General features: G+C 40.8%; 2 protein-coding genes across 7 annotated transcripts; both read right to left on the bottom strand.

The window, feature by feature from the left end:
• Nucleotides 1-936: 936 nt before the first annotated feature.
• On the bottom strand, nucleotides 937-26,648 carry HGL1 (heteroglycan glucosidase 1). Of its 6 annotated transcripts, none has more exons than XR_013582870.1 (24): nucleotides 26,387-26,648; nucleotides 25,536-25,821; nucleotides 25,400-25,468; nucleotides 24,708-24,845; nucleotides 24,510-24,627; nucleotides 24,043-24,125; nucleotides 23,785-23,880; nucleotides 23,216-23,384; nucleotides 22,997-23,139; nucleotides 22,839-22,925; nucleotides 22,436-22,621; nucleotides 20,438-20,605; nucleotides 16,016-16,136; nucleotides 15,853-15,922; nucleotides 15,656-15,743; nucleotides 10,034-10,154; nucleotides 4,186-4,379; nucleotides 3,977-4,085; nucleotides 2,995-3,153; nucleotides 2,815-2,917; nucleotides 2,207-2,377; nucleotides 1,939-2,084; nucleotides 1,412-1,825; nucleotides 937-1,261 (listed from the first exon to the last, which is right to left on the bottom strand). XR_013582870.1 is itself a non-coding variant. In XM_078582319.1 (23 exons), the coding sequence occupies exons 1-23, from the start codon at nucleotides 26,554-26,556 to the stop codon at nucleotides 1,632-1,634; spliced, it is 3,189 nt and encodes a 1,062-aa protein (XP_078438445.1). In that variant the 5' UTR covers nucleotides 26,557-26,648; the 3' UTR covers nucleotides 1,397-1,631. The 6 variants fall into 6 exon arrangements, 1 of the variants encoding a protein (XP_078438445.1); XR_013582871.1 differs by having other exon boundaries at nucleotides 23,216-23,366; XR_013582873.1 differs by having other exon boundaries at nucleotides 25,536-25,906; nucleotides 26,387-26,526.
• On the bottom strand, nucleotides 17,381-20,431 carry LOC144708872 (uncharacterized). Its single transcript, XM_078582320.1, has 3 exons — nucleotides 19,477-20,431; nucleotides 18,431-19,374; nucleotides 17,381-18,336 (listed from the first exon to the last, which is right to left on the bottom strand). Exons 2-3 carry the CDS (start codon nucleotides 18,830-18,832, stop codon nucleotides 17,776-17,778), a joined length of 963 nt encoding a protein of 320 aa, XP_078438446.1. The 5' UTR covers nucleotides 18,833-19,374; nucleotides 19,477-20,431; the 3' UTR covers nucleotides 17,381-17,775.
• Nucleotides 26,649-27,666: the final 1,018 nt, after the last annotated feature.

Raw genomic sequence — 27,666 nt, 5'->3', positions numbered from 1 at the left:
GTTTGAGTCCTATGTAACAGTTCAATTTAAGTTCGGTAAATGAAGTTTAAGTTGATTTTCTTATTACTTTTTAAGTGGGAATGTTATTAAGATACTGAAGATACAATGAAATTTTAATTGCCAAGATAATATATTTGTTAAAAACTTTTGTTTTATTAATATAAAAATTGTTTATAAGCACATTTTCATATATTTATCTATCCTAAAATACCATATCACAAATTGTAGAATTATTATAAAAGCATATTCACGCGCTACGGAAACGCTGTCCAGTCAATGCCAAACAGGCATTACCATAATGTATCCATCAGTCCACTATTCAGATGACTCTATCTTATGTAATTCTATCAGGTATATCAGCAACATGAGCTTGTGAAAATTCACTTCATGTTTTCAATGAGTGACTCACATAGGCATGATGATCTGTCGTTTCTTTAGGCTTTATGTGGAACGGTATTTTTCATCTCTCCCATAACTCATTAACCAAGAATGTCCGCAAATTATTTATGCTAAAAAAATTTACTAGTAATAAATAAAAATATTTTTAATACTACAATAGAGTATCCACACCATTCAGCAAATTTTACCCCGACCAAACATATTAAATGTCAAATATCATCCAAACTTATGATTTTTTGTGCAGCGGTCCAAACAATTTTCAGTTTTCTTGTATGATCTTCCAAGAAGAAAATTTTCTCAGCAGTCTTATTGGCAACATTATGTAGTGAAACAAAGTCAGATTACACCATAAAATGTTGACATTTTCTGGTAATCGAAATAAAATACCTTAGTTTAAGCTTGATGATTTTATGCACAATAAGTTGAGGGCTAATATAATGTGATTTAAATAGTTTAGGGTAGTGCATGTATTCTTATCATAAAACCTAACTAGATTGGATACTCATTCGAAAGTAAATGCAGGTTTTTGAGGCATGGTTACATAAAAAGACTAAGTTCGGAAGATAAATATTATCCAATAATCGCGTGACAACCAAATCATGGAATGCGTGTCGGACAAGTAAAAATGTCATGCAGACGAGAAGGGAGTGTTATGAAATAGAGTTGTGGCCAAGTGTAATTTTCTTCTTGAACCTGTTCACCATGGCTCCATTACATTGACCAAACGCTTGGGAAATGCACAGTAGATGTCTTCTTTGGAGATGTTCACCTTAGTTGGAACTGCGCTGACTAGGCATCTTTTTTATATCTTTTTACATATCAAAGCCTACATTGAAATGGTTGATATAGTTTTTTGCATGACCTGAAAATGGAAGATCCTCTCTCAGATTCTCTCAGTGGTTTTGGAGAAATTACTGAGATATGCCTAAGAAGCAAACTAAGATCCAAAATTTTCAATAATAGATAAAACAGAGGAAGGAGAAGGGAAGGAAGAGGATAATCAAGAACTTACTTGATACATTAATCTTGATCCTCCAGTCAAGCCCAGTGTAGCTTCCAGACTCCTGCATGTATCTATTACATCCATGGGTATTTATACCCTTATGATATCAATTAAAAAAGACATAAATGTTTCCTGAGAGCTAAAAAAAACTCTCTGAATCTTTTTCTGTCCTTTTTTGGATGTCCTTAGTGGGACTCTATCAGGAACTTGGCACCATAAGATTCCTGACTTAAGAGAGTGAAATGACCTTGTACTGGTGGGAGACGGAGAGAGGGCTGAGCTTCGAGACTGGCCTCTCCTCCGACCAGAGCTCCATGTTGACCGTGCCGGGGCCCCAGTGTATCATGCAACGTTCCACCTCGTGCACATTGAACTGGTTAACTAGCGCAACCCCCGCGCATACATCCACCAGCCTCCATTCTCCTGCCCAGAATGAATCGACCTCTTGTCAAATTAACTCACACAGCCAAAAAAATAAGAGGACTGTTCGAGAAGTAGATGGATGGATGGATGGATGGATGGATGGAGAGAAAGACCATCAGGTCGGAGACTGCCGTCGAGGAAGATCTCCCCAGATTCCGGCCATATCTCACGCTTCTTGCCGTCAATAGATGTGAAGGAGATGTAGACTTCAGAGGTTTGCAGCAGCGCAAACGTAGGGTGCACCCGCAGTCGCACGAGCCTGTATGCAACCATGAGAGATACAGAAAACAGTTAATGCTTTACAGAGAGAAAGAAGAAGAAGAGGACCGATACAGGTCAGATGATATCATGGTGTAGACTTCTTCAAGGGGGCGTACAGACCTGGAAAATCCACCCGAACCGGCCCCAACGCTGCGGGCAATGATCGAGGAGCTAATGTGGAACACCGCAGGGTCTCCCCTGGGAATCATTACCTGCCTCTTGAGCCTCAGTCCACCCCCGATATCCCCCTCCATCAGCAAAGATACTTCCCCATCTTCCTGGGTTGATTTTCTGAAAGGTCAACACCAAGGCCATCTATTTATTCTTCCAATAATTAGGTGTTGAAGTTTATGTTGGAGAGCGGAGGTTGATGTAGATGTTGACAGGACAATGAGAAAATGGACGTTGGTGATGTCAACATAGGTGAGATGGTAACATCAATGTCAACCGTCCACGGAAATATCAAAATCCCACTAGTGTCAATGTCATGGCCTAGGGTGGTTGACGTTGAGATCTTTTATGTTACTAGAATTTTACTAAGTTTGAGATGACATTAGTGTCCACAGTTTGTTATGTCTCATCAACATCATAGTCAGCCATACAGAAACCCAATCAGTAAACGTAGTATCGCCAAAGACCCTAAAAATTGCCAATACCAACGATGTCGGCGATGTCAACAACAATCGATGACTTACAGTTGATGGGATAAACCAGACTTGGGGATTTACCTGATAATGGAGTATTCTTCGGAGCATCCGGCGGAGCGATAGTCCGTGCCACTATACTCTTCATAGCCTCCGAATTCAATGGCACTCTGCAGCCATTGAAACCCTGCATTTTATAAATTTTATTTTGATATTTCCAAGATCAACAGGGATCTTTCTCCGAGAATGGGGAGCATCTGATACCTGAAGGGATGTGATTCATGGAGATTATTCTGCCACCAATCCAAGGAACTATTTGAATGGTCCATTCCCCGAATTCCATCTTGATGGGGGTTCTACTAATGATGTCTGCTCCTTTCTCTGTGACCTCATAGTCAATGTCTGGGATGCACTTAGCTTTCTCTGCAATCCCCACGTAATCAGATCATTCGACTGTGAAAGAAATGGGGAAGTTTTTTTCTATACTGAGGAAAGTCAATCATATTAATTAAATATTAAAAAAATTGGGACGGACCATTATCTGAAAATAATGGTTAAAGTCAAATAATCAATTTTCTCTTCGACAGACACAAGTATAAATCTACTGGAAACCAGATTACAATGAGTATTCAGAGATAGTTCGAATATATGAATCATGCATAGAAACAGTAGTAAAGAAATTCCCCGTAATCTTGGACGAAACTGATATTCAGTGCATTGCATAATATTAAATTGCTGGTTTTTGCAGTAAAACAGTTTTCCAGAAAGATTCAGCTTTTCTCAATTAACACCTCCAGAAAGATGACTCATTCTTTCCCAAGTTATACAACCTGATACGAAATTTCCTTCCAAGTACATCACCCTTATCTATTCCAATTAGACTACTTCATCGTCTGAAATAATAATTTGTAGAGGATCGTCTGACAAATATAATGCAACCAAATTATGCTAGGGAAGCTAACTGTCTTCAATAATAGGAAAATGAATGATAGCTTCTGTCACCGAATGAACAACTTCATCTGTGATATATTTTCTAAAGTGAGAATAGAATGGTCATCAGTTTTTTATTATATAGATTGTTTGAATTTGCCTCAAAATATAAATAAAACATTTTCTTCTTTTAAAAACTATCAATTGCTAAATGACCAGAAAGCATTAAATTTAAATAAAAACTGAGTCCTATGATTTAGGCAAAATTCAAGAAGAAAAAGTGTACAATCAATAAATTTCAGGAGAGATGTATCACCAATGAGCTTTTTGAACTGTTTTTCACCCTCAGCCACGAGTTCTGAAATACGAGCTTTTGAAGGCATAGGGAATGTAATTTCTTCTCCATCAAATCCCCGAGCTTGAATCTAAAACAACATAATAAAACGTTTGAAACATATTAATAAAACACCAAGACTTCATGCCAATGTCATCCAATTCGACTGGGCAAGGCGAAAAACTTCAAACCTTGGCACCCCCACCCAAAAGTATCTGGACGTTGAGGGGCCGCTTTGGCCGCTGACGTAACCCTTCGGACTTCAAAACTTTGAGAGAGATGGATGAAGATTGAACCTTAGCAATGTAGTGTGTCAAGAGATAGTTTCCATGGATGAAGCCATACCCATCACCATCATCTTCAAAAAGAACTCCTTCTGCTTGCCCTAAAGAGAAACACGGTGTTCTGTTTGATTCGTATAGAAAATAATTTTTTTTTGCCATTAAAGACAGACCAATGTTTTATCACATCATTATTACATATACAACCTTCAGTCTGATATAGTTATGTGAAATCATAACACGTTCCGTAACTGACTTGTCAAAGAAAACAAAAAAGAGGCCAAACAGCACAGAATTGAATTAAGAATCCCATGCTAGAGAAAGAATGAATAGCACAGGGTGTGGGATAAGGCATCTTTTGCAAGTTCAGGATATAGTGCAGTACTGTTTCTGACGTTCAGTTCCCACAAAAGTTTCTGTTCTCTTGCCTTCAGACCTTGATATGCCCAACAGTGTTCACACTTCATACATTCATGGCATCACTCATCTGAGCCATTGGTTGTATCACTTCAATAAAAGCAAGGTTCTCAGGCAAACTTTCACATGATTTAAAGACTCACATAAACGTGAATGGGCTTCGTTGAAAAAAAGCCACTGAAACAATTTTTTCATCGAACGCAGGCCGAAAGACAAACTACATGCAAGCCGAAAGGCGCTCAATTGTAAAGTGAGTTTGTTTTAGGCAATGAAAATAATGATACTCAGCTAACCAAATATTCTATGAAACACTGAAATAAGTTTTCAGCGAAATACATAAGGGCCCAAATATTATTCAATGGGCAGATAATAGATAGATATCTGTCCAAAGCCCAGTTCTCTGTCACATGATCCCCCAGAGAGCTAACACCCGGAGAATACTAGATACTACTGACCGCTCTTATTAGGGATCATTTTCTGAGAATCCCTACTATGAAAGACATAAAAGAATGCCCACATCACCTACTCCGGATGCAATGAAATCCTAACACCACATCAGATCTGACACCCTGTCTTTACATTGGTTAAATCAATTCAGGAAAAGCAAAGCATATTAGATTACTCATCAGAACTACAAAAAATTATGACGGACGTTGATGATTATAGGCCAATGAAAACACATACTTAAAGGAGAGAGAAAGCAAAATTTTAGTAGATATAGGTTCCCAGTGTGAAAGCTATTAGATCAAGTTCATGAATCATGAGTAAACCTCTATATTCAACGAGTCCGTGACTATTGCCAAAAGACAAGAGAGTAGACTGAACATGGTGAGTAGAGGTAAACTAAGGATAACACTGAATTTGGATAAAATACCACACATCCAAACCTGTCTAGAACTCTATCACCCTGTGGACAATCAGAGATACGGGAGAACACCCAAAACCCAGATCCAGAAGAAAATTTGTGGTGAACTCACTTAGGAAACACAGACACACCAGGGAGACTGGTAGAAGTAAGATAACTTATCTAGAACCCAATAACTAACAAAAAATAATAGAGGTAGACAGAAGGGAGGCAAACTACGGATGGAAGAGAAGGAAATGAAATCACAGATTTTTTGAAGAAAAATCCCTAGATCTGATAATTGATGTCCACAGGATAGATCCCTGAAGAGGCAAGACTTCTCCTCTCATGACCCCTTCCCCGATCATCCTCACCTAGCATCTCTAGTTATGTCGGGGGGAGTACCACCCATGAAGTTCTATATTGAATTTGATTTTAACAGAGAGTGGGGGAGTGATCGTGTTGGGCTTAAAGAGGCTGTACTGTCTCATTGGGTGTTTTCCCAGAACTATTAGATATGAGTAGGTTTTGCACCAATGCACCCCCTGGCACTGCCATAAACCCAATGTGGAGGGTAGAAAGTGTAGAAACTCAATTCCCCTCACAGTATCCTTGAGTGCTTGGAATTGACTCTCCTGTAAACTAACTGAGGTATTCCTCCAGAATTACATTTTGAGGTCAAGTTAAGTGGATATAGAGATGGAGAATTAGGTTTTCCCTTCCAGTGCTGGAGACCGCATAGGGAATCAGTTACAATCTTGCAAATGTCGGCCATGTAATGCATATCAAATGATCAACCTATCAGTTTTAAAAATAATGTGATATAGAAATCTGATGTTACTGTTATCCATTATCCCTACAAAATCAACAGCAACGATAACAGATATTGATATCGTGCAAGATGACAATACTGATAATGGATATCAGACATCTAGGCAGTTTAGTGCCGATGCTATTCATAAGCTAGTTATCATAAACAAATTTTTGATACCCTATCTTTATCAGTTCACTTCATGGGTCCACGGGGGTCGTGTGGGACGAAGGAGAGATGAGGGCCACTGTGGCTGCAGAGGGGTGTTGGGAAGCACGGTGGAGTTGGTTGAAGAGGCAAGGTGGGTTGGCAAGTGGGGGAGGGGCAGTAAGGCCCCATGGCAGTAGAGGTGTGCTGGGGGAGCATGGCAAAGCTGCGTGGAGGGGCAAGAAGTGCTAGTGGGTGGGGGAGTGGCATTATTGCGCCGTGGTGGCAGAGTGGTGCTGAGGGTCATGATGGCACTGGGTGGAGGCCCAAGGTGTGGTGGCGGGTGGTGGAGGGGCAATGGGGTGACGCGGCAGCAGGGGGTGCTGTGGAACATGGCAGAAAAGATGAATGGGGGAGGGGTGCTGCAGGTTGGCACAAGTTGAGGAAGGAAGATGAGGGGGAGCTGGGTGTTGGTATCTGGTAACGGTATCCAACAGAATTATCCACATCGCAATATGCTATTGGATAGTGATATTGATATCAGATATCAATAACAATAACAGTACTCTGCCTCAATATTATCCATTCTCCGATAACAGTGCCAGACAACAGCCTGTCAGGGTACAACTTTAGGATTATTACTATTATCTAATCCAGTGATTGATCCCGACAATTGTATTAATTATTGATTCGTTGATGTTATCTGTTCCTTGATAACAGTGCCAGAACCACTAGTATGACTGCCATAAGCTTAAGCTTTTATGATGACACCTATTTTGCTGTTGTTGCGTCTGCAATCACCTAAAGGTCTTCCTTGCTATATTTACATTGCACCCACACCTCGCCCCATGTCTTCTTTTCCACTGTGAAGGGATGTGAAGAGTCTGATAGTGCCAGAAGAGGAGTGGAGTTTAGAGCCTTCCTTGTTTGGAGGAAAGTGAATCTTTCTGCCACAGCCAGGTGAATGCCACCTGTTTCAAACGAATTATTAGTAGAAAAACAATAATAATGTAGCCCTTAACAAAATTTGGCCTAGGTAATCTCTCAGCTTGAGCACATTTGAGGAGGCCGTTGGATATTATCTCATTCTTAGAGTGATCTATTCCAACACCTTAAGCAGATACTGATGACCAAAGAAGCCTATCCTGGTTTGTCTGAAGAGAGACTTTTTTAGGTCTGTCTAATGAGTTGGAAGCAAGCACTGAAACTAAAAGCTGAAGGTGTCTTCCCACGATGTCAACAAAAAATATTAGAATAAATCAGTGGAGGAACTGTTGACGAACCTGGTTCATCAGGAAGTAAAAAGTGTCTGGGCCATTGGAATACCCAAACATCATATCCTTGAGCTCAAAATGGCAATGATGAGTTCTAAAGGGAGTTTTGTGCAACCCAAATGTCATATCCTTTGGAGACTCCCATTGATCCCACTTCACGTATAGAGTGAGTTTTGTACATTGTTTCTCCTCTCTATCCCACTTCACGTCTAGCCCTCTCAGGTTGACCCTCCTTTCTTCTCCTTGTTCCTTTCCAGAGATGTCATCTCTCGGGAGCTGCACGGTATGGGGCCTGCAGAGTATCGACCATTCCATATTTGATTATCTCCATCACCCTTTCCCCCTGGGCTCTTGCGTCCTCTCTTCACTCCTCTCAGACTATTCCCATTTTCTTCTTCCTTCAGAACCATTGGAGTTACTTTTGGCACTGGTTCAATCAAAGTTTATTTATCATTATCAGCCTTTGATAGAGCCTCAGGGTGCTATTATAAGGTAACTCAAAGCCAAAAAGGAACCCCAAGATATGGAATTATAATTAGATCAAAATAATGCACAGATTATTCTTGATGCAGACTACCAGTTTCTTGATTGGGGAAAGAATTTATTGCATGGTCAAAAAAGAAACAACCATTTGTATCAAGATGAAACATCGAGTCAGATTCAGTGCAATTGGTGAAGCTATGTGGATGACAGAGATTCTGAAGGAGATGGGTTCTAACTTCAGATTCCAAGGGTTTTCTTGTGGGACAATAAATTTTCTACTGATAAATCTCACAACCCAGTTCAACACGATCATACAAAGAACAAGGAGAGGCCAGCGTTTTCTACACACTATATGTTCAGTCTGAAGGCCTGAAGTTATCCTCACCAGAAGAGCACAAACCAAAACTAAGACACATTAGTAAGTTGGGAACAGGAGACATCCATCCACCTTCTTGAGGGGTGAAATGATACCAGATCATTCCAATGCTAAATGTCCACCTGGTACCGTGTCAACATTCTTCTATCAGCCTTAGCCCAGGGCAGTCCAGCCCAATGACTCCCAACCCTAATAAAAACAAGTAATCAAGACCCATTTCAGCAGGCAGAACCACTTCGTGAGAATTCCTTCCCTCCCAACTCATTAGCTTACTGTCTCTCTATCTCTCTCTTAACCCTTCAGTTCTATCGCCTTCTGCAGTCATATTGTTGTCTTCATAAAATTTCTTCCTTGTATTACTCTTCCTCACTCTTCTACTTGTCAGACTTGAATTTAACCATTCTATAGTCGACTAATCAAGAACATTTATTTGAAATTTGGAATTACATTGGTCATTTCGATCAATATGTCTCAAGAATGCATCAAGAGGGAGTGTCAAGATATATATATGTTTTATTTTCCTGTGTAATCACTATTTTTCACATTAGTGAATTTTCCAATATCAAGCAGAAACCCTGTAAGACAGGTCATATAAAAACTTGTCCTTGTTGGATCTAATACTCAGATTATTAGATGTGGCAGCTGTTTGAAGAGAGAGAAACAGGAAGAAGAGATGGAAAAATGCACAGATATCTTTCTTCAAAAAATTCACAGATATATTATTTAGGAAGGGTTTTTATGTATAGGCCCCATTTGGGCTTCATGAGGATAGTGTCACTCCCAATATGATATAGAAGTAAAGGTCTTGTACATGGCCAGCCATGGATAAATAACTGTGTCAAAAGACTATTGTGTCTTCAGAGGGGAACCGCTGCTTCCCTGAGTAGTGCTTCCATTTTTTTCAACTTCTCTTTCCTTGCCTCTAACTCTACCCTTGTAGGATGCAAGATTCAGGCAATCATTGAAGAGATAGAAGAGTTTGTTCAACCACATTATGATGCCTCCATTGTTTTTACAATAATTACACGTCTGGGTAAAGTTATGATGGCTGGGATCTTCAAAGTTATATTATACCCCTGATGTTCATTTCCATGAGAAATGGGGGAGAGGTGCAGAGACAGTATCAATGACCATTCCTAAGTCCATTTTGTGGTGAATATTAAGTTCCTTAAAGTGAAAATTTTATTTCAATAATTCATATAGCAATATGATGTCATTAGAATTTAACCAAATGAATTCAATGTTTTGAGAAGGTTGGCAGTGGGGGTAATGGATAATCACGGCATCTACTAGGATTTTCCATTTAAGTCTATAGAGTGACTTCATTAATGATTCCAATTTAATCTCAAATGATAATAATGCTATAGCCAAATTTAATGAATCAAAGGAGCAAAAATAAATCATACCACTTTCATCTAAAGCAATCATTAGAGACAATTCATCTGATTGTTTAGCTTCACGAACATGCTGAATGGCAGGTCCAATAGGGACTATAGACCCTCCTTGTAAATATAGAATTGGTAAATCCTGCATTTAGGAACCTGTCACTTAATACAATCCATATGTTCGCTGAATCATTTTAAAGAAAATAATGATAAACTAGTTGATGAATGCTAAGCTTCCTCTCCCATTTTTTCATCATATGGACCATTGTATTCTCTCTTTCTCTCTATCTTTCCTTTATGTAATTTGACTTTTTGAATAATCGACAGTGATTTCCCACGCGGAACCAGAGCCTCATTGGTTCCAATCTGTGCCATCATCCCGTACAACTGCCATGGTCACTCTTAACATGTACCCTCCATAGCACCACTGCACAGTATTCATGGGAACAAATGTCTCCCAAGCATGCTGCACCTGACTCTTTTGCATGCCACTCTCCGCTATGCATTGCAGCTGGCCGTGCAGCTCATTATTCTCAACTGTACATGGATGATCAATTGTGTAGCTTCCCACTGTTCATTGTCCACCACATCCAAATTCCAATACTTTGTGATATTCCGTTGCCCCCATACACATGCCACGGGCTAGCTGGGCACCATGGCTGAGACTTTGGCACTTCATCCGCAACAAAGTCTTCAACTCTTGTTCCTACAGCAGTCCTTTCTTCTTCAGCTGTGTCAGGAGACACGTTGCACTTAGTAATGAGTAACCCATCAACTAATTAAACTTGCCATTTTACAAAGCAAAACCACCTGATATTGGAACCACGGTGTTATGGTCTATCTAGAGTACTAGGACAAGGCCCATCTTTCTTTATCTGCCTCCCAAGATTCAGCTCAGTATCAAGCTTGAAATGCAGAGATTCTAGGCCCTGGTGGTACTCTGGAATACCATGGAGAGAAATATGGAAGACAAGGAGCCTTACAGGAGTACCTCTTAGCTTCTATGGAAGAAGCAGTCCACTACACACTCCAGAAACCTCAATTGGTTTAATGATCTAGCTGTCACTTATTGCTGGACTACAGAAGCAAGTCTGAATTTATAATCTTATTGCTCTTATAGCATAATTCAAAACCCCACAGAAGCAGCTGGAGCAGCTCAACATGACAAACTTTCTTTGTGGACATCCTTGAAATTATGATCCCATCCTGGAGTGTATGGAATCAAATTTTGACTAGCTTCAAGTTGCCCCCATTTACTTCAACAGCGCCTAACCAGGTACTTCCTGCAACACTGCCATTTTGGTCCACTCCCCTTGCTGCTGCTGAGCTGATCTTGAGGGACAGCATGGCTCGTAGAAGTGGTTGAGAAGAACATTATCGCAAGGTGAAAAGTCTTTTATGATATGACCACCAACAGAACCTGAGAAATATACTTTACACACCTGCCATGATTCCTGTGTCTCTTGATCTCCACCTGCTACAACTCTTGTGTTGTCTAATATATGTCTACGGCCAAATACCCAATACACTCTAGACCTCTCATTGTCCTCGCCAGAAGAATCCCCCCCAGCCTTAGCCCTTCTGCCCCTCCTGGGACTATCTTCCCCCGCACAAATTTCTCACGACTTCTTGGATGCTGATATGTTCCATGTTCTCTCTTTGGGGGGTACTTGCGTCTTTTTTACTCATTAGGGTATTTTTGTTATTTCCCTCTGTGCGTGTTCTGCTCAAATAGGGCATCCTCCCTTTAGGGAAGCATCCGACAAGAAGTGATTCTAAGTTGTCACATTCCCTCTCATCCTGGTGATGATCTTTCCACTGTCTACTTCGGCCAATGATGTTCTTCTCTCATCTCAGCCGCGATCTTACCATGAAATTTGCACTTCCCTCTCACCCCCCTCTAACCACAAATCAAGGGTCATTCCTCATTACAACAAACCTACAATACATTTTGATATGGTCCCAACTGTGATCTTATCTCATGCCCCTATCTTATATTTATCAGGCTACTCCCCCACTTCGTGTAACAGCCTTGCAGAAACTGTGACTCCCATAAGTCATCACGAGAAGTTAAGTGTGATGACGAAATTGCATCATTGTAGGCTTTCTTGGGCCTTTTCCATACCTTTACCTCTTCTTACTTCTATGTTTGAATTTTGATACCACATCAAAGTCATGGTAGAATCCGTTATCCTGGTTGTTTGTGATTGAACTGCAACAGTTGTGGTTGAGAAGGTCAAATATGCGATGATCTTGATGTTTGCATGACTGTTATAATACAATCCCCAGCCCTCCTTTAGGAGTCGGGGATCGTGGTAATTTGGTCATACACCCTTACGCATATTTTCAGCGCTATTTTCCATTAGGGGCATTTTGGTATTTTGGTCATTAGGTTACTTTTTCCTCATTCTTAAGAATTGATGTAGACCCCCTTTAGACGGCATGCAAAAGTGTCGATGGAATACTTCAGGGTCTATCCCTCTTCTCCCCTCATGTCACTGTTATCTCTTCTCTAGCCACCTTGAGGATCTTACTGCTGGTATCTCCTCGGTCTTCCTCCTTTGACCACCAATGATCTCCTGCCTCCGAGGGATCATCTCAATTGTTCTTCAGCCAGCTCCCCATTTTTTATCCCTACCACTTTCAGTCAATGCCCCATCCCAATATCTCTCTTCCGATTCATATCCAATCTTCATCAATATTTGGAAATGATTCCTTGATAGAACCCTTGGAGCCTACTACGGGCATTCTAGTCATTTGCTTTATTGCATGTTTTCCCTTAAAATAGGGAAGCTCTCCTTTTATGACGGCAGCCAAGCAGGAGAATATTGAAGTTTCTATAATGTTATTCTATCTGTCTCCCACAGCAAATTCACGTTCCACAGTGTCTTTTCTCTCGTCAATGTTCTTATCACCATCATCATTGCCTCCCTCTTATCCTTTCAACCTGGGGCACAATCATAACACCGACATGTCTCCCCTTCTTCTCCAGCTCTCCACCTCCATCGGTCTACAACCAAGGTCAGTTTTCATTGTTCTATTTTTGAAAGATTTTCATTGATCAGTATTCCAAGGTACATAACGATAAGTCCTTGCCAGGATTCTATCAGATTATCAGTTGGTAATCTAGACTATAACTCCAGAATAGCTCATCACATTGCAGGTATATTTTGTATATTCACCTCCAATCATCTTGTGCGAATCTTAGCTCTGTCAAAAAGTTCCAATCTAGTCATGCACTCTCTATCATTTTTTCACTTGATTCTTCCTGATCTCAAACCTAACTATAGGATGTACAATTGGCAAACGATATGAGAGCGGGAGGCCATACTACCTGGATAGCAAGCTATTAAAATTATATCATTCTATCTTTTCATGGCCCACATCCTCAGGCCACCTAGTGCTTCTGATATGTGGGGATGATATTATTATCACAGATCACAATGTTATTGGGACCTCCACCCTCAGAGCTTTTTCTTATCAAGGGGCACCATATCTTATGGTGTTTTCTTGTTATTAACATTGCACCCTCCATGAATGGTATTCTTCTGCACCAGAGGAAATATACATTAATTTTATATGGGAATGTGAAATCTGCCTTGGGCTGAGTCCATGCCAGCATTGACTCTTATCAGTCTGGAATCTGCCTTGAGTACAAGGATGGAATATTTCTGTAATATCCTTGTCAATCATTATCTGGTAGATCGACTGAATATACCTCCACTCAGCCCAACATTGTCTTTCTTCTATGTTTGTGGCCCATCTATCTGCCATTAGGCTCATTCTGTGTTAATTGAAACATTATCCAGGCCATGGTATTCTCTACCAGAATCAGGGTCACTTGGTGACATGTGAATACTCTAATCCTGATTATGACACGCCCCTTTTGATCCTCATGCCACTTTTGGCTTTTGAGTATTTCTCAGCAAAAAACCTGTTTCACAACAGATCAAGAAGCATTTTGTGGTTTCTTGATCTACCTGAAAATAGAGATATCATGATGGAGCTGAAATTTGTGAAACTTATTTAGTTCTGAAATTTCTGCCAGGAACTTTTTTTTGTTCTTTTGTAACTGTCGAATATATAAGTTAATGGGCCAGTACTTATGGGCCTATTATCCGATTTATTTAAAATCGGATATATAATGGCTAGTCAAACTAGCCGTTAGAGCTAGTCAAACTAGCCGTTATAAATAGACTGTATAAATATTAATGTTGTGTTAATGGAAGTTAAACTTGTTTTTCTCCTTCTTCCTCATCTATATTCTATTCTTCTCGCCTCCTGCTCTAAGGATTCAGCATTGTTGACAGAAACCTATGGCGATACTGCAACTATCAGCCTGTACTCTTTATCTCCTCCAATCCAATTTTCCATGAAAGGATTAACACATTAAATTTTTTTTTTTTTGAAGAAAATAAGGAAGACCACCCGGAGCGGCGGTCAACCTGATGCTATTAAGAAAAGAAGCTGTGTACAAACCATATACAACCTGACCAAAATGGTCTGCCACTCACCTCACTCCAAACCAAAAAAATATTAGTGCCTTCACGTCCTGTAGGACATTCTCCATGGAAGCCTTCTTTCCATTGAATATCACTTCATTACAGTGCAGCCATATCGCCCATAGCACCGCAAGGATTCTTCCCCAATCCAGCTTGCTCCTGTATCTTCCATCTCCAGTTGAGGCCCAAAATGCCTCATCTGACGACAAATCCGCCCCTGCCAACTTTTGCGGTGCCCATACTCCCTGGGCAAAGGGACGTGAAGAATAAGTGGGCGCAGTCTTCATAGTCTCTGGCGCACAAGGGCACTCTGTGGAAGCCCTCGGGACCCATCTCTTGCGTACAACTCTTGTAACTAATCGTCTCCGCCTCAACAACCAGCTGAAGACCCTCTCCTTGGGCGGGATTTTTTGCTTCATCAACAGGGAGCATGTGGTGGTGATTGCTGAATCCTCCAGTGTGTCCCCTCTGATCTTCATATAGGCCTCTTTTACGAAAAAAGTTGTCCCTTGCCATATCCGTCCATCCTGTGACTCCCTTGTCGGGCTAAGATGGAGGAGTCCAGCTCAATGATGTACTTACTGTTGAATGCATGTGTTAAAAATTGTAACTGGATCAGGCCCATTAGTATTACCCGATGGGCCTAATAAAGTATTACCCGATCGGCTTAAATGCCAAATCGGGTAAGTAACGGTTAGTCTAACTCGCCATTACGAACTAGCCATTATGGTTGTACGATAAGAGATCTGTATATAAACCTTGAGAAAGATGAATAAAAATGCTTTTTTTGCTTCCATCTCTTCTGTTCGTCTACTCTCTTCACCTCCTTTTCAAGTGCATCAATATTTGTTCACACTTACTGATGCCCGCCCTACGCATCATGCTAACTCATTACATTCCAATCTCAGATCATGGTCTACATGCTCCAGTCTGAGGGGGTGTTATACATCTCAGACCATGTTGAATCATATGGCCCACTTTATTCTCTCTTTCTCCTTATCTTTCCAGTTTTTTACTTTCTTCTTTAGGTACTAGATAGTCTTAACATTTTCTCCATCACATAAATAGCAATAATCAGAAATTATATTTACTTACCAAAACATTTTATATTTATATGAGAAGTAATATAAAGATTCCTTACAGGATGTGAGTCATCAAAATCAAACCGGGACCAGATGCCTTTTGGCATCACAAAGTCAATCTCATCGGATCCTTTTTCAGGTACAGTGCTGCAAAAAAGTAGTGTTGAATATAAATATATGTCCAGACATTTAAACATAAATCACTTAAATTAGTGAAAATTGTGATGTATATTTTTTGAACAAAATCATTACCAACCTTGTGCATATTAAAATAGGTCCCATGAGGAAAGAATTTTCCACTGATCTCAGAAGAGGATCCTGAGGATCTGTCAAGTCAGGAAAAAATAGTTTCCAAGACAGGATCGGTAATTACGTGAGTGGGATCAATACTTGTCAAGAATGAAAAAATCTTCCCATACCAGCAAAAAAAGTTGGAGAAAGGACTGGACTGCCCTGGGTGTGGGCCTTGTAGAATAGTGTATATAAGTGGGGAATTAGCCTGTAGCGTCTAAGCAACGCTAAGCGGCAGACCTCTTCACACTGCAAGGAAAGAGAAGTGATGTTAGAATCTTTTGTGATATGTAGATATTTTCTTTCAGGAAATCCCTCTTGAAGTTGCCATCGTATTTCAACAGAGGCAAAAATACCAAGAGGTATAGAATATGTGGCAAAATGTCATTTTTATCATTCTTGTACACTGCAGATCTTGAGGGAAAGGAAGAAATATTTTGAGAAGAGAAATGAAAACGTGGACAAAAATAATCAAATGTCTGTCTTCTTAGATCTGGCAACGAAACCAATGTTTATACAGTAGTCTAGTAAGCGCAAAAAAAGGGAATTTTTTTTTTTGAAAGAAAGAGCGCAAAAAAAGGGAATGACATAAATAACAAGCGAATATAATCAAATAAAACACAATTTAATGAGATGGACAAAATAGAAGTTATGCTCAAAACCATCGTTCAAAGTACAGCAGCCACCTTTTTATTATTCCTGAATTAAATTATTTCAAAAAACTTATTCCTGAATAAATGCGACAATATAAGAACCCATGAAAAGATTGCATTTCCTTCTCAGAGTTAGAATTTTTTTTCACAGAATAATTCCTCAGTCATATGGTCACCTTTATCAATGATCTAATCAGATTGGTACATCTTGTAGTGCTTATCTTAATCCAATTATCTTAAAATGATTTCGGCCACTTCAAGGTCAATGATCATGGCCCCCATCGGTGATGTGAAGACAACTTTCAAAGCGACAGGGAAAAGGGGAATAAATTGTTGGAGGAAAGTTATAGTCCTTTAAGGTGATTTTAACATTGTTACAAGCCCCAACTCCAATCAGGGGCACCATAGTCATTCAACCCGATCAAATGTATTCCTGTCATTTCCCTTTTGTTAGTGTTTCTTATTTAAGTAGCATTTTCTACCTTCTAAAGAGGAGGTATCAGTTTGAAAATTACAGTGTGATTTTTCCTCTCTCTCACTCTTGCCTTTCCAAGAACTACTTCATCACCCTTGCATTGTCGCCCACACCTTACCTTTTTATCTACTAGCTCTTTTTCTGAGGAAAAATTAATTTTATTTATTTTTCCTCCCAGCAGGAATCAAATCCTGACCTCCAGGTTGAAGGGTTAGAGATCCCACCACTGGACTACAACATGACATCTGTTCTATCTACTAGATCTTATCTTAATCTTTCTCTCTCCCTCCATTCCCTATCAGACCATCTCCCCCTCAACTCACTTCTTCTGTAGAAACCCAGAGAGGAAGAATGGGTTGAGAGGAAACTACAAAAGTTCACGTTAGGTCATTTGGTTCCATAACGGGAGTACATATAGAGAGTAGAAGAGAGAGAGAGAGCAACGCAGGGGTACAAAAGAAACAAAGGAACAACATATTCAAACGTCCACTTCAAACTGCCGAGTGGATATCATCCATTCCCAGTTTGCCGCACAATTCTTGGAAACGCGGAGCGGACAGGCCTTTGGTAATGATATCAGCCCTCTGCTGGGTGGAGGGAACATGTGATATGTAAAATTGTCGGGACTCAAGCTTCTCTTTGATGAAGTGGCGATCCACTTCGACATGTTTAGTACAATCATGTTGTACCGGATCATGGGCGATGCTGATAGCCGACTTGTTATCACAAAACAGTTGAGTAGTTTGATCACACGACAGCTTCAACTCTGTGAGAAGATTGGTGATCCATAATGCCTCGCATATGCCTTGTGCCAGAGCACGAAACTTGGCTTCAGCACTAGAGCGAGAGACAACAGGTCGTTTCTTGCTCCGCCATGTGATAATATTCCTGCCAAGGAAGGTGCAGTAACCCGTGGTGGAGCGGCGGTCAACATGAGAGCCAGCATAATCCGCATCAGTATAGACATGTAACTGAAGGCCACCTTTACGCTTGAATGGAAGACCGAGAACAACGGTACCTTTGAGATAATGAAGTACACGGTTGACAGCATGCATATGACACGTTGGTGAATGCATAAATTGATACCGTCCTTGGCCTCATGATCCCCTAGAGAGAGCCGATGGTTCACCTCGATGGGAGTAGGAAGAGGTTGGGAATCCGCATTGCGAAGTTCTTGAAGAAGATCAGTAATATATTTCCGTTGGCAAAGGAAAATCCCAGTCGAAGAGTAGGCGACTTCAATGCCAAGAAAGTGCTGGAGTACACCAAGATGTTTAATGTCAAACTCACCAGCGAGATAAGTCGCCAATTGAGCCGCGGCCTGCGAATCACTCCCCATAACAATAATGTCAACCGCGTACATTGGAAGAAGAAGAAGAAGTACCTTGATGAACGAGGGAAGTAGAGTCCATTACTTTGGATTGAAGAAGTTGGTGAAGTTGGTCGATTTCATCATGTCGAAGCTGGGCAACCTTCGAAGATGTGGCTTCAGCAGTTGGTTGAGCAGTTGGTTGAGGTATCTCAGGAATAGACGTAGTTAGAGTCATGAACTGCCCGGACTGAAACGGAAGATGAGAGACCAAATGGCTTTGATGGGCATTCTTCCGTTGGAGCTTGTAACATGTCTCCTTGGTATGACCTCGCTTCTTGCAATAGTTGCAGAAAATATAGGAATTACCAGGAGTACCATGGCCTGTAGACGGCAATTGTTGGACTGGGGAGTTCATGTTCAGTGACGACACCTTAGGAGAGGACATATACGGCAACACTGCCGGAACGGATGTAGGTCGTGCGCTCCCAAGCTGTTGAACAGCCATCGCCGAGCGGGTTCAGAATGGAAGATGCTGAGGTGAATTTCCTCCATCTGAACGGCCACCAGGGCTTCCTTCAAGGTAGGAACCTTCTACCGATGAAGTAGTTGGCCACGTAAAGATTCGTGTTCAGGGTTCAGTCCCATGAGGAATTTGAACACCCGAAGCTGTAGAACATATCCACGATCAACCAAATGAGGATCGGGGGGCATGTAGTGGTCCAACTCAGCCCAAAGAGACGAAAACTCTAAATGAAAGGCCCGAACAGAGCGTGGACCCTGGGTCAAGTTCATGGAGCGAGTAACGAGGTCATAGATAATGGCCAAGTTATTCCGCTTCGAGTGGGATTCTTGAGCGGCATCCCAGAACTCCTTCGCTGAGTTTAAGGACAGGAATTCAGCAGCATATGAGGAACTGATACTGTCGAGCAGCCACCGGTGGACTACATCTTCAACATCAAGCCAGTGCTCATAGTGAGGGGCAATAGGATACGGCGGAGCTTCCACAAGATGCTTCATGAGCTTCCCTTTCAAGGTAATTTGAACATACTGACGCCATTGAAGAAGGTTCAACCCCGTGAATCGGAATTCAGAAGGCATACGTGGCAAAGAGTAGTGTAAGGAGCTCAATTCGGATGAGTGAGACAGTACCCCCCGAGGTAGAGCGACAGTAGAAGTGGTATAATCGGTGGGGCCCATATTATAGAATGCCCAAGTAACACGGAATACCAAAGAACCACTGAAATAGCCAAGTAACCCACAGAACAGCCAAGATGATGTTCGATCTGAGTTAATAGGTTCACACAAAGATAATTGACCGAAGTCAAAGTAATGTCGATCAAGGATGGCGCCGAATAATCTCTAGTCCAAGGCCGAAGCTTCCTTCGACGAAGCTTGAAGAAGGTTCGCAAAGGCGATTCCCAAAGGTTCGCCAAGAACAACCTCCAAAGGAAGTTTGACGGCCAAAGAATGCTTGACAATCGGGCGAGTAGCCTTTGACCGCCAAGAGAGAAGCTCTGTTGAATCACGAAGAGAAAGGCGAATCCCGTGGGAAAGGTCATGGGGGAGAATCACGGCCAAAGGGAGCTTGCCGAGAGAAAATCCAAAGGGAGCTTGAAGCCAGAAACTTGACGGCGAATCCCGTGGCCGAATCCCGACGGCGAGAAGCTTGAAGAACAATGTGAACGTTGTAGAAACTTGAAGAGCAATGAGGAGGTTGACGAGCTTGACTACTATGGCTCTGATACCATGTAGAAACCCAGAGAGGAAGGATGGGTTGAGAGGAAACTACAAAAGTTCACGTTAGGTCATTTGGTCCCATAACGGGAGTACATATAGAGAGTAGAAGAGAGAGAGAGAGCAACGCAGGGGCACAAAAGAAATAAAGGAACAACATATTTAACATCTTCAATTGAAAATAAAGTTGATGAAACAAGATTTAAGAGTTTGGGTTTATACAGCAATACGTACTGTCATACCTTTCAAATAAAGTTATTTGCAACATTTCTCTGGGAAAATTATTTGTTGTTTTTTCTTTTGATTTTTAAAATGATGCTGAAATTTGATTCATAATAAAATGCAACTTTACGATGGAAGATGTGAGAGAACTAACCTCTTCACCAAAGGACCAAGGTTCATGGTCAACCGTTCTGGTTTCTGTGTGACCACGAGAGAAAGGAAACATTGATCCAATTCCCATCCATCTACCAAATAACTTGGGCGAAGCATTGCCAGCAAAACCCCCAATATCTGGCCCAGATAAAGGCTGGCCACTAAGACTCTGACCAAGAAAATTGGGCAGAAGGAATGATGTCAATAACCAATTACTTGGCCCGTCGGATGCAAGAAAACATTGTGCTCAAATCCATTTAAGAAACCCTTAAAGTTGATGCAGCAAGTATGCCAGACAATGAATTCATGATCAAAGAAAATATAAAGAGATAAGACTAATCTCAAGAATCGAGCCATGACTAGGGCATTTTCTCACTCAAATAAATAGAATGAATGAGAAGCTTTTTTTCTCACTGCACCCCAAACCTGAAAATAAAATGCGCAAATAATTGGTCGACCTCACTTTAAGGAAAAGAGCTTTGGACAAATGGTATAGAGGAATCCGAAAATCAGCGAAGATCAAGACCAGTACTCTTTCATGGACAAAGCGCACAAATTATTAAGTCTTACAAAGTCTCAAGATTAAGCGAGTCAATCTGAAATTGATAATTAACAATAAATGTACACAAGTGTGGATCGACCAAGATTGGCCTCTAAGGCTCTACTGGGAGGGTCACCGACTTGTCGGGTGATTGTGCCTTTTAATGTTTCAAAAAAATTAAATAAATAAATAAACGTACGCACCAAAGGAAAACCCAATTCAAGATATTCATCCTACCGTCATGACTAAATCAGAATAAACACAGGAGTTGTATTCATCCAAGGAAATAGGTCTAAGTGGATCTGTGGATGGTATATAAGTGGGTCACAGGAGAGCTGTGGGCAGTCCCTGGATGGGATGCATGTAGCAATGAAGGTGGAACTGTCATGGTGAGCAATTCTGCGGTGGACCCATCACTTTGCAGGTTAGGGAAAACCAATCAGAGCTTGCTAGTGGGGCGTATTTCTCAAGGTTCTGCTAACAGTTTTACAGAACTATAACTCACATCATTTGGGGTTTAAATAATCCCTATGGACAGCTCGACTACAGCATGGTGGTGGAAGAGACAGTGATGACAGTAGAGTCAAAGGTGGGTGAAGGCAGAGATGTGACGACAGGAGTGTGCAGTGATGACACTGTAACGACTGCGCCACAGTGGTATCAAGTCAAATTGGATGTTTTCAGATCATGCAAGCTCTGATATCATTAATAAGAACCTCGGCATTCTTAAAAGAAAGAGAGAAAAGCAAGGGAACCAGAGTGATCTCCCCCCTATAACATTGTCGCTGCAACAGAAGATGGGAGAGACATGCCAGAGGAATGGAAGTTGCAAAGAGAGTAGCAATCGCTGCAGAACACATATCACTGATCGATATAAGGAAAAGTAATCCAACTTCACTATTCTTCTTTGCTGCTTTCTGTTAGCCAGTGTTGCTTTTCCATCTCTTATTTTTAATATTTCCATTTTAATGTGTAAATGGGCCACATTTCTATAAGTGGACCCTTGTGACTTAATATGAGTGGGCCCAGTCTATTAAAGAGTAAGTGACTTAATATGGTGGGCCCAGCCCATTTACTCTTATTGGCTGGTATTTAAACCAGCTGTAATAGGTGAATGAGTAAGAAGTTCTATTCTCGTTTTTGAAAACCCTAGCCACCACAAGAGGGGTTTCGGAGAGGATGCTGGAGGAAGAACCAGAGCTGCACAAGGGGAACTAAGTTTAACACTTTCCTTTGGAGAGGGCTACAGTTATTAAAAGAGAGAAACACAGAATGGAGTACCCTTAAAGGGTAAAAATGAGGATATGACTCTAGTGGGCTTACATGACAAAAATATCCTAGGTACAAAACAAAGGAAATCAGGGTCAAATAATAAAATAACCAAACTACCACTATCTCACAGTCGGTATACAGCAGTTATTACAGTTGTATCAAAAAGAATAATAGGAGAATGCATACCAACTGAAGAACCATTGATATACTCATATGTAAGTGCTCCCAATTCGCCAGGTTATCCCCAGTCCAAGTAGCAGCATATCTTTGGCTACCTATGAATCCGGCTCTAGTTAGAACAAAAGGTCTTCTTTCTCCTGAATACATTTTCATTCCTTCATATGTTGATCTGGCCATCAGCATGCCATAAACCTAATGCAAATATGAACTTATAAGGAAAATCCATAGCCAGCGAACACAAAGCACCATGTAATCTCCTTTCAAAAAAAAAGTAGGAAGTACCATATAAATCGAGCTTGTTTCTAAATATGTAAGTTGCAAAAATAAGACCACAAAATTTTGGGTGATACTGCCTATCTTTCTTCAAAAAAATAAAATATGATCACAATACATGGCAAAAGTGACATACATTGTGGTAGTAAGAATGATTCTGATAACCTCCTAACTCAGGATCCCCTCTATGAATGTTGCTTTCAGGCATTGTTTTCGTAACAACCTGGAAAAATAAAAATTCTCAGATGGAAAACAGGGGAATGTAGAAGTTGTCGATCACTAAATTAAGCGTACTCTGAAAACCGCTGGTTCATTCATATCATTCCATATCCCATCCACACCATTTTCCATGAAATCTCTTACGAGCTTTGCCCACCATTGGCGTGTTTCCTGTCGAGTATAATCAGGAAAAACACATGGTCCTGGCCATACATCCCCTACATTGATTGTAATTTTCAAATTTATAATCAGGTAATTCAATGAAAATGGAATTTGAATTTATTTTATTCTTACCAACATATGGCTCTTGAGTTTCTTTTAAAACCCAAACATCATTTTGGGAGCCGCTATCATACACGAAGTAACCTGGTTCGCATTTGATCCCAGGATCCAGCATCCATATGGCATTAAACCCTTGGGCATGCAGGTCTCGAAACAGACACTTCTGTGAGGGAAAACGTTCCTACCAAAGCATCAACCCGAATAACATTCAACGCTGATAAATACTTCAAAATCTCCTATTTTTTTATCAGTTTTGCATGAATAATTAGTTGTCAAATAAGAAATAACACAAGAATAATCTTAAGATACATTTTTTCTTCAAATAAGATGTTTCCGCAACGGGATTTCCCGAAGGTCAGAACAACAACTTCCGCCATTTTCTAACTAGCTTTATCAATTGAGGTATGCTCGTCCATTAAATAATTGGTTCAATACATATATAATTTTTTTTTGAAACAGTTGAATACATATATAATAAGAAAATGTCATAAATTATCTAGAAGATAACTATAGAGCTACTCTTGAAAGATATCTATAGAGCTATCATTTGTGTGCTAATATTCATAATTTAGATGGAATACCTTGTCAAAAGTGAAGCATCTAAAACCATCCATGTAATCAATGTCCATCCATATCACATCACAAGGTACGCCTTTGTGCCGAAACGTTTGAGCAATCTGCAAAGATTAAAATGTTTCATGACACATGACAAAGGCAAATTAATATTTTTTAAAGAAATTTGAAAGATTTCAAGTTATAGTCAAAGAGTCGCCCTTATTAAATAAAATTAACCGCCTTTGGGGAGTTCATTCTTTATAGAAAAAATTTTTATCTTGCACCTCAAGAACTCTCTTGTCTGAATCATAGCTCCATCGACATTGATGATAACCCAGGGACCATTTGGGAGGCATAAAAACGGTTCCTATAAAATAGAATTGGAAAAGATCGACCTCAGCATCAGACTGTTAGAAATGTCATAACTTTAATGAGAACAGGAAGAAATTAAACCAAGTCAAAATACAAAGCTTACCTAAAACAAAGAGTTTAATCGGAAATAGAAAAACACAAGCATTACATCACGAGAATCACTTTTTTTCAAAAGCATCAAAAGCTACCATATGTTAATAGAAAACATTGCTCGAAAAACAGAAGTAAATATGGAATGATTAGGACATCTACCTCAATAAACTTCGACCTTGTGAATTTTAGTAAACCAGAAACAGGCATGCATCAATGAATCCATACGCAAATTCTTCTAGGTCGAACGTCGAACATTAGGAAAAAAAAGAATTCACAAAGAGGTAACCTATGGCACGAGAGAGACAGGCCAGGACTTGAGTTGGCGACTCATATGGACCAAATGAGATGATGGGATATGAGCCCGATGCGGCAAACCTTATCTTGCATTTTTCCCGGAGATCTACCTATTGAGGAACCATAAGAGGCAGTGGACAATTCAATAATACTAGAAAATGTATGAAAAAAAACTGGTAAGTTCTTCTACTTCACAGCGCCTTGTTGTGTCAGCGAGGATGCCCAAAGCCCTGCCATCTGGGAGAAGTGCCAGGACCCAAGGATGTGACTGATATAAGGAGGTGGTTCCTGATCCGTATCCCCATGCATCTGAGTTCCAAGTGAATATCTGAGGAACAAAGAGACAATAAGATAATAAATTTTGAAATAAGTAAATTGCACTTCTTCAGAAGAACAACAAAAATCTTCTCCGAGGGTTTTCTGTTTTTAGTCACTATGCGACTAAATGACAAAACGCAATGATGTTAGCAGGCTGACATCATTCTAACATTCATAACATAACGAAAACGAACAAAGCCAACAGAATATCCTCGATTTCTCTGCCAATTTTATTCCTTAAATTTTCCGAAATTGTAAAGAATGAAAGATCCAACAGATAAATAAACTTCTTCTATCATATTTTAGTTTCCAGAAAATGTTTATGTAAATCAGACACTCTTGAACACGTCACAGATATATGCGTTGACCAATTGATTTTACCGTTCAATTAAAGTCGGTCGATCTAAAAATACAACCAATTGAGGGGATATTTCACAGAAAATTTGACTCCTAACTCGATGACTTCCGAGTAAGTTTCAAGTGACTAAGAAGAATAAAGAATCCATAAGCGAGTCAATTATTGAATGTTTCAATGTCCCAATTACAACGGGAAACGAAACCTACGCGTCTTCCCGTGCGCTCTAAAGGCCCACTAACTTCACCAGTTCCATAAAAATTGGAACCTTCTGGAAGCTGCAAAATAATTTCGTCTTCGGTCATGTACCAAGCCGCTGGAAGCATGGAAGTGGATAGAACATACGTAAATGACAACGGTTTGCTGCCCGGATGTCTGTTCAAAACTTGGAACATACTCTGGCATCCTCGAACTTGGAAAGGGAATTTCCCTTTTTTGAGCATCCATAAACGATAAACTAGGAAATGCTGCAGCCCGATCAGCAATGGAGCAATCAAATCGAAAAATTCCCTCTTCAAGAATCGGTTCGAATATCGGATGGCCAAATGAAGAAACTTCCTTTGTCTCCATGTCACTTCCCGATGCGTCTGCACTTCGTCTTTCGCCCCTGTTATTAACACAACTCTGACCTCTGCAGCCAAAGGATATCCTTGATCAAGCTTCCGCTAGTCCATAGACGTTTATATTATGTATATCACAAACTACAGAGTATGTTCCTGAAGAGCAATTTACGGCGGTAAGTTGAGACATTTCAAGACGGTACCAGAAAAATCACGAAAATTCTACCCGCACGGTAGAACGACGCCGCGTGAAAAAGTCCCCGGCGCAATTGTATGAGACGAGTGAAGAAACTTGAAATCAGACGCCAGATCGAAAGATAACAGTCCATGAAGCGAAAATCAGACGTCTCAGAGGCAAAATTTCCTCAAAGCATTCTTTCTAGGGACTGTCCGCCGATGAACATTACGGAAAGTTCTATCCGCGATATTATGAAACGAGCCAAGGAACTTGAAATCAAATGTAAATACTCCATGAACTGTAAATCAAATATTAACAATACTCCTTATAATGGATCGTCCTTTCCGTAATACGAATAGAAGCAGAATGCTGATTTTCCATTTTCGAACGACGAAAAAATCGAAAATAAAAAAAACAGCGAAGAGAGCAGATAGAGATAAACAAAAGGATGAGATCACCTGATCAAGAAGCTGGATCGAAATCGCCGCTTCGACCGGGATTGGAAGACGCGGATCGGCTGACGGATGACCGAGAACACTGCTCTGCTTCTATACAACGAGTACAATTTGCGAGAGCGATCGCAGAGAAACTTAGGCGCTGTCGCTGGTGCACTGCTGATTCTCTCCATCAATGCTTGTTGTCCTCCGCTGCCGACCGGATTGGTATATATCTTCCTCGTATCTCCATCGTCTCCGATGGAAAAAAATCTTCTTCCTGCTCCGACCCAAAAAGTACGGGTAACCGTTGTGAGTTGTTCTGATATAATTCCGGATCGTCCTGTTCGACGTGGACGATGGACGGGACGGGACGATCGTCCTGTCGGACGTCCGGAATCATTGCAAGGATAAATAGTTCCGGATCGTCCCGGACGTGGACGATGGACGGGACGGGAAGAATTTTCGTCCGACGGCACTAAAACTGTCCCATCCCGTCCTTTGGAGACGAATTTCGCCCCGTTCCTCGTCCCGGACGAAAAAAACCATTTGATATTACAAATATTGATTTAGATTTTTCTAAGTTTTCTACAGAAATATGGAGAGAGAATCCAAATGGGTACAATTATTTCTGAGCGGTGTCAGTTTGCATGCGCAAAAAAATAACTTTGATGCAAATTGTCATAGTGAGGCCACATGGATACATCTCAACCGTCATATGTGAATCCAGCAGTTTTTCGTCCACATTCGTCCGACCTTGAGTCCACATTTCCATCCCAGTTTTCGTCCAACCTTGCAGACGGGATGTTTTTTTCATCCCGAGATGTGTGTACAGGACGGATTTTTCGTCCAAGTGGATGAAAACCGTCCCGTCCAATTATCTCAAGATGAATTTTTGTCCCAGTTTTCATCCAACCTCGCAGACGGGATGATTTTTTATTCCTAGGACAAAAAAGCCATCTCGTATGCATCCCTGCACCATAGTTGTTCAAGGCTGGTTGAATGCTAGGGAATTGAGTCGGATTGAGTTCTGGTCAGGTAGGGTCTGTCAGATCTGTTCTGGTCGGATTGAGTCGGGTTGGGGATCGGGTTGGTGTCATATCGGGTCGCGTCAGGTCGAGTAGGGATCATGTCAGGGTTGGGTAGGGTCAGGTAGGGATCGGATAGGGTATGGTCGGGCCGGATCGGTTGGGTCTGCTCGGACTAACCAGACCCAGCCTGGCCCATACACCAGGATAAGGAATAGTTGACCGCATTGGCTCAGCTAGGGAATGTTATGGTCCAGTTTCAATCCAGCTTTAGCA

Source organism: Wolffia australiana, chromosome 10 (genome assembly GCF_029677425.1).
Source record: "Wolffia australiana isolate 7733 chromosome 10, ASM2967742v1".
In the NCBI taxonomy this organism is placed as follows: Eukaryota; Viridiplantae; Streptophyta; class Magnoliopsida; order Alismatales; family Araceae; genus Wolffia; species Wolffia australiana.
This window is presented reverse-complemented; position numbering and strand designations above follow the sequence as displayed.

Coding starts and splice junctions, on each gene's coding strand:
- LOC144708872 (XM_078582320.1), bottom strand. CDS start 18,832: ATGGCTGTTCAACAGCTTGGGAGCGCACGACCTACATCCGTTCCGGCA. Junction 18,337..18,430: donor ACCAACTTCTTCAATCCAAA/GTAATGGACTCT, acceptor AGTGATTCGCAG/GCCGCGGCTCAATTGGCGAC.
- HGL1 (XM_078582319.1), bottom strand. CDS start 26,556: ATGGAGAGAATCAGCAGTGCACCAGCGACAGCGCCTAAGTTTCTCTGC. Junction 23,140..23,215: donor AACTCAAGAGCCATATGTTG/GTAAGAATAAAA, acceptor CAATCAATGTAG/GGGATGTATGGCCAGGACCA. Junction 20,606..22,435: donor TATCAATGGTTCTTCAGTTG/GTATGCATTCTC, acceptor TTTCTTGGTCAG/AGTCTTAGTGGCCAGCCTTT.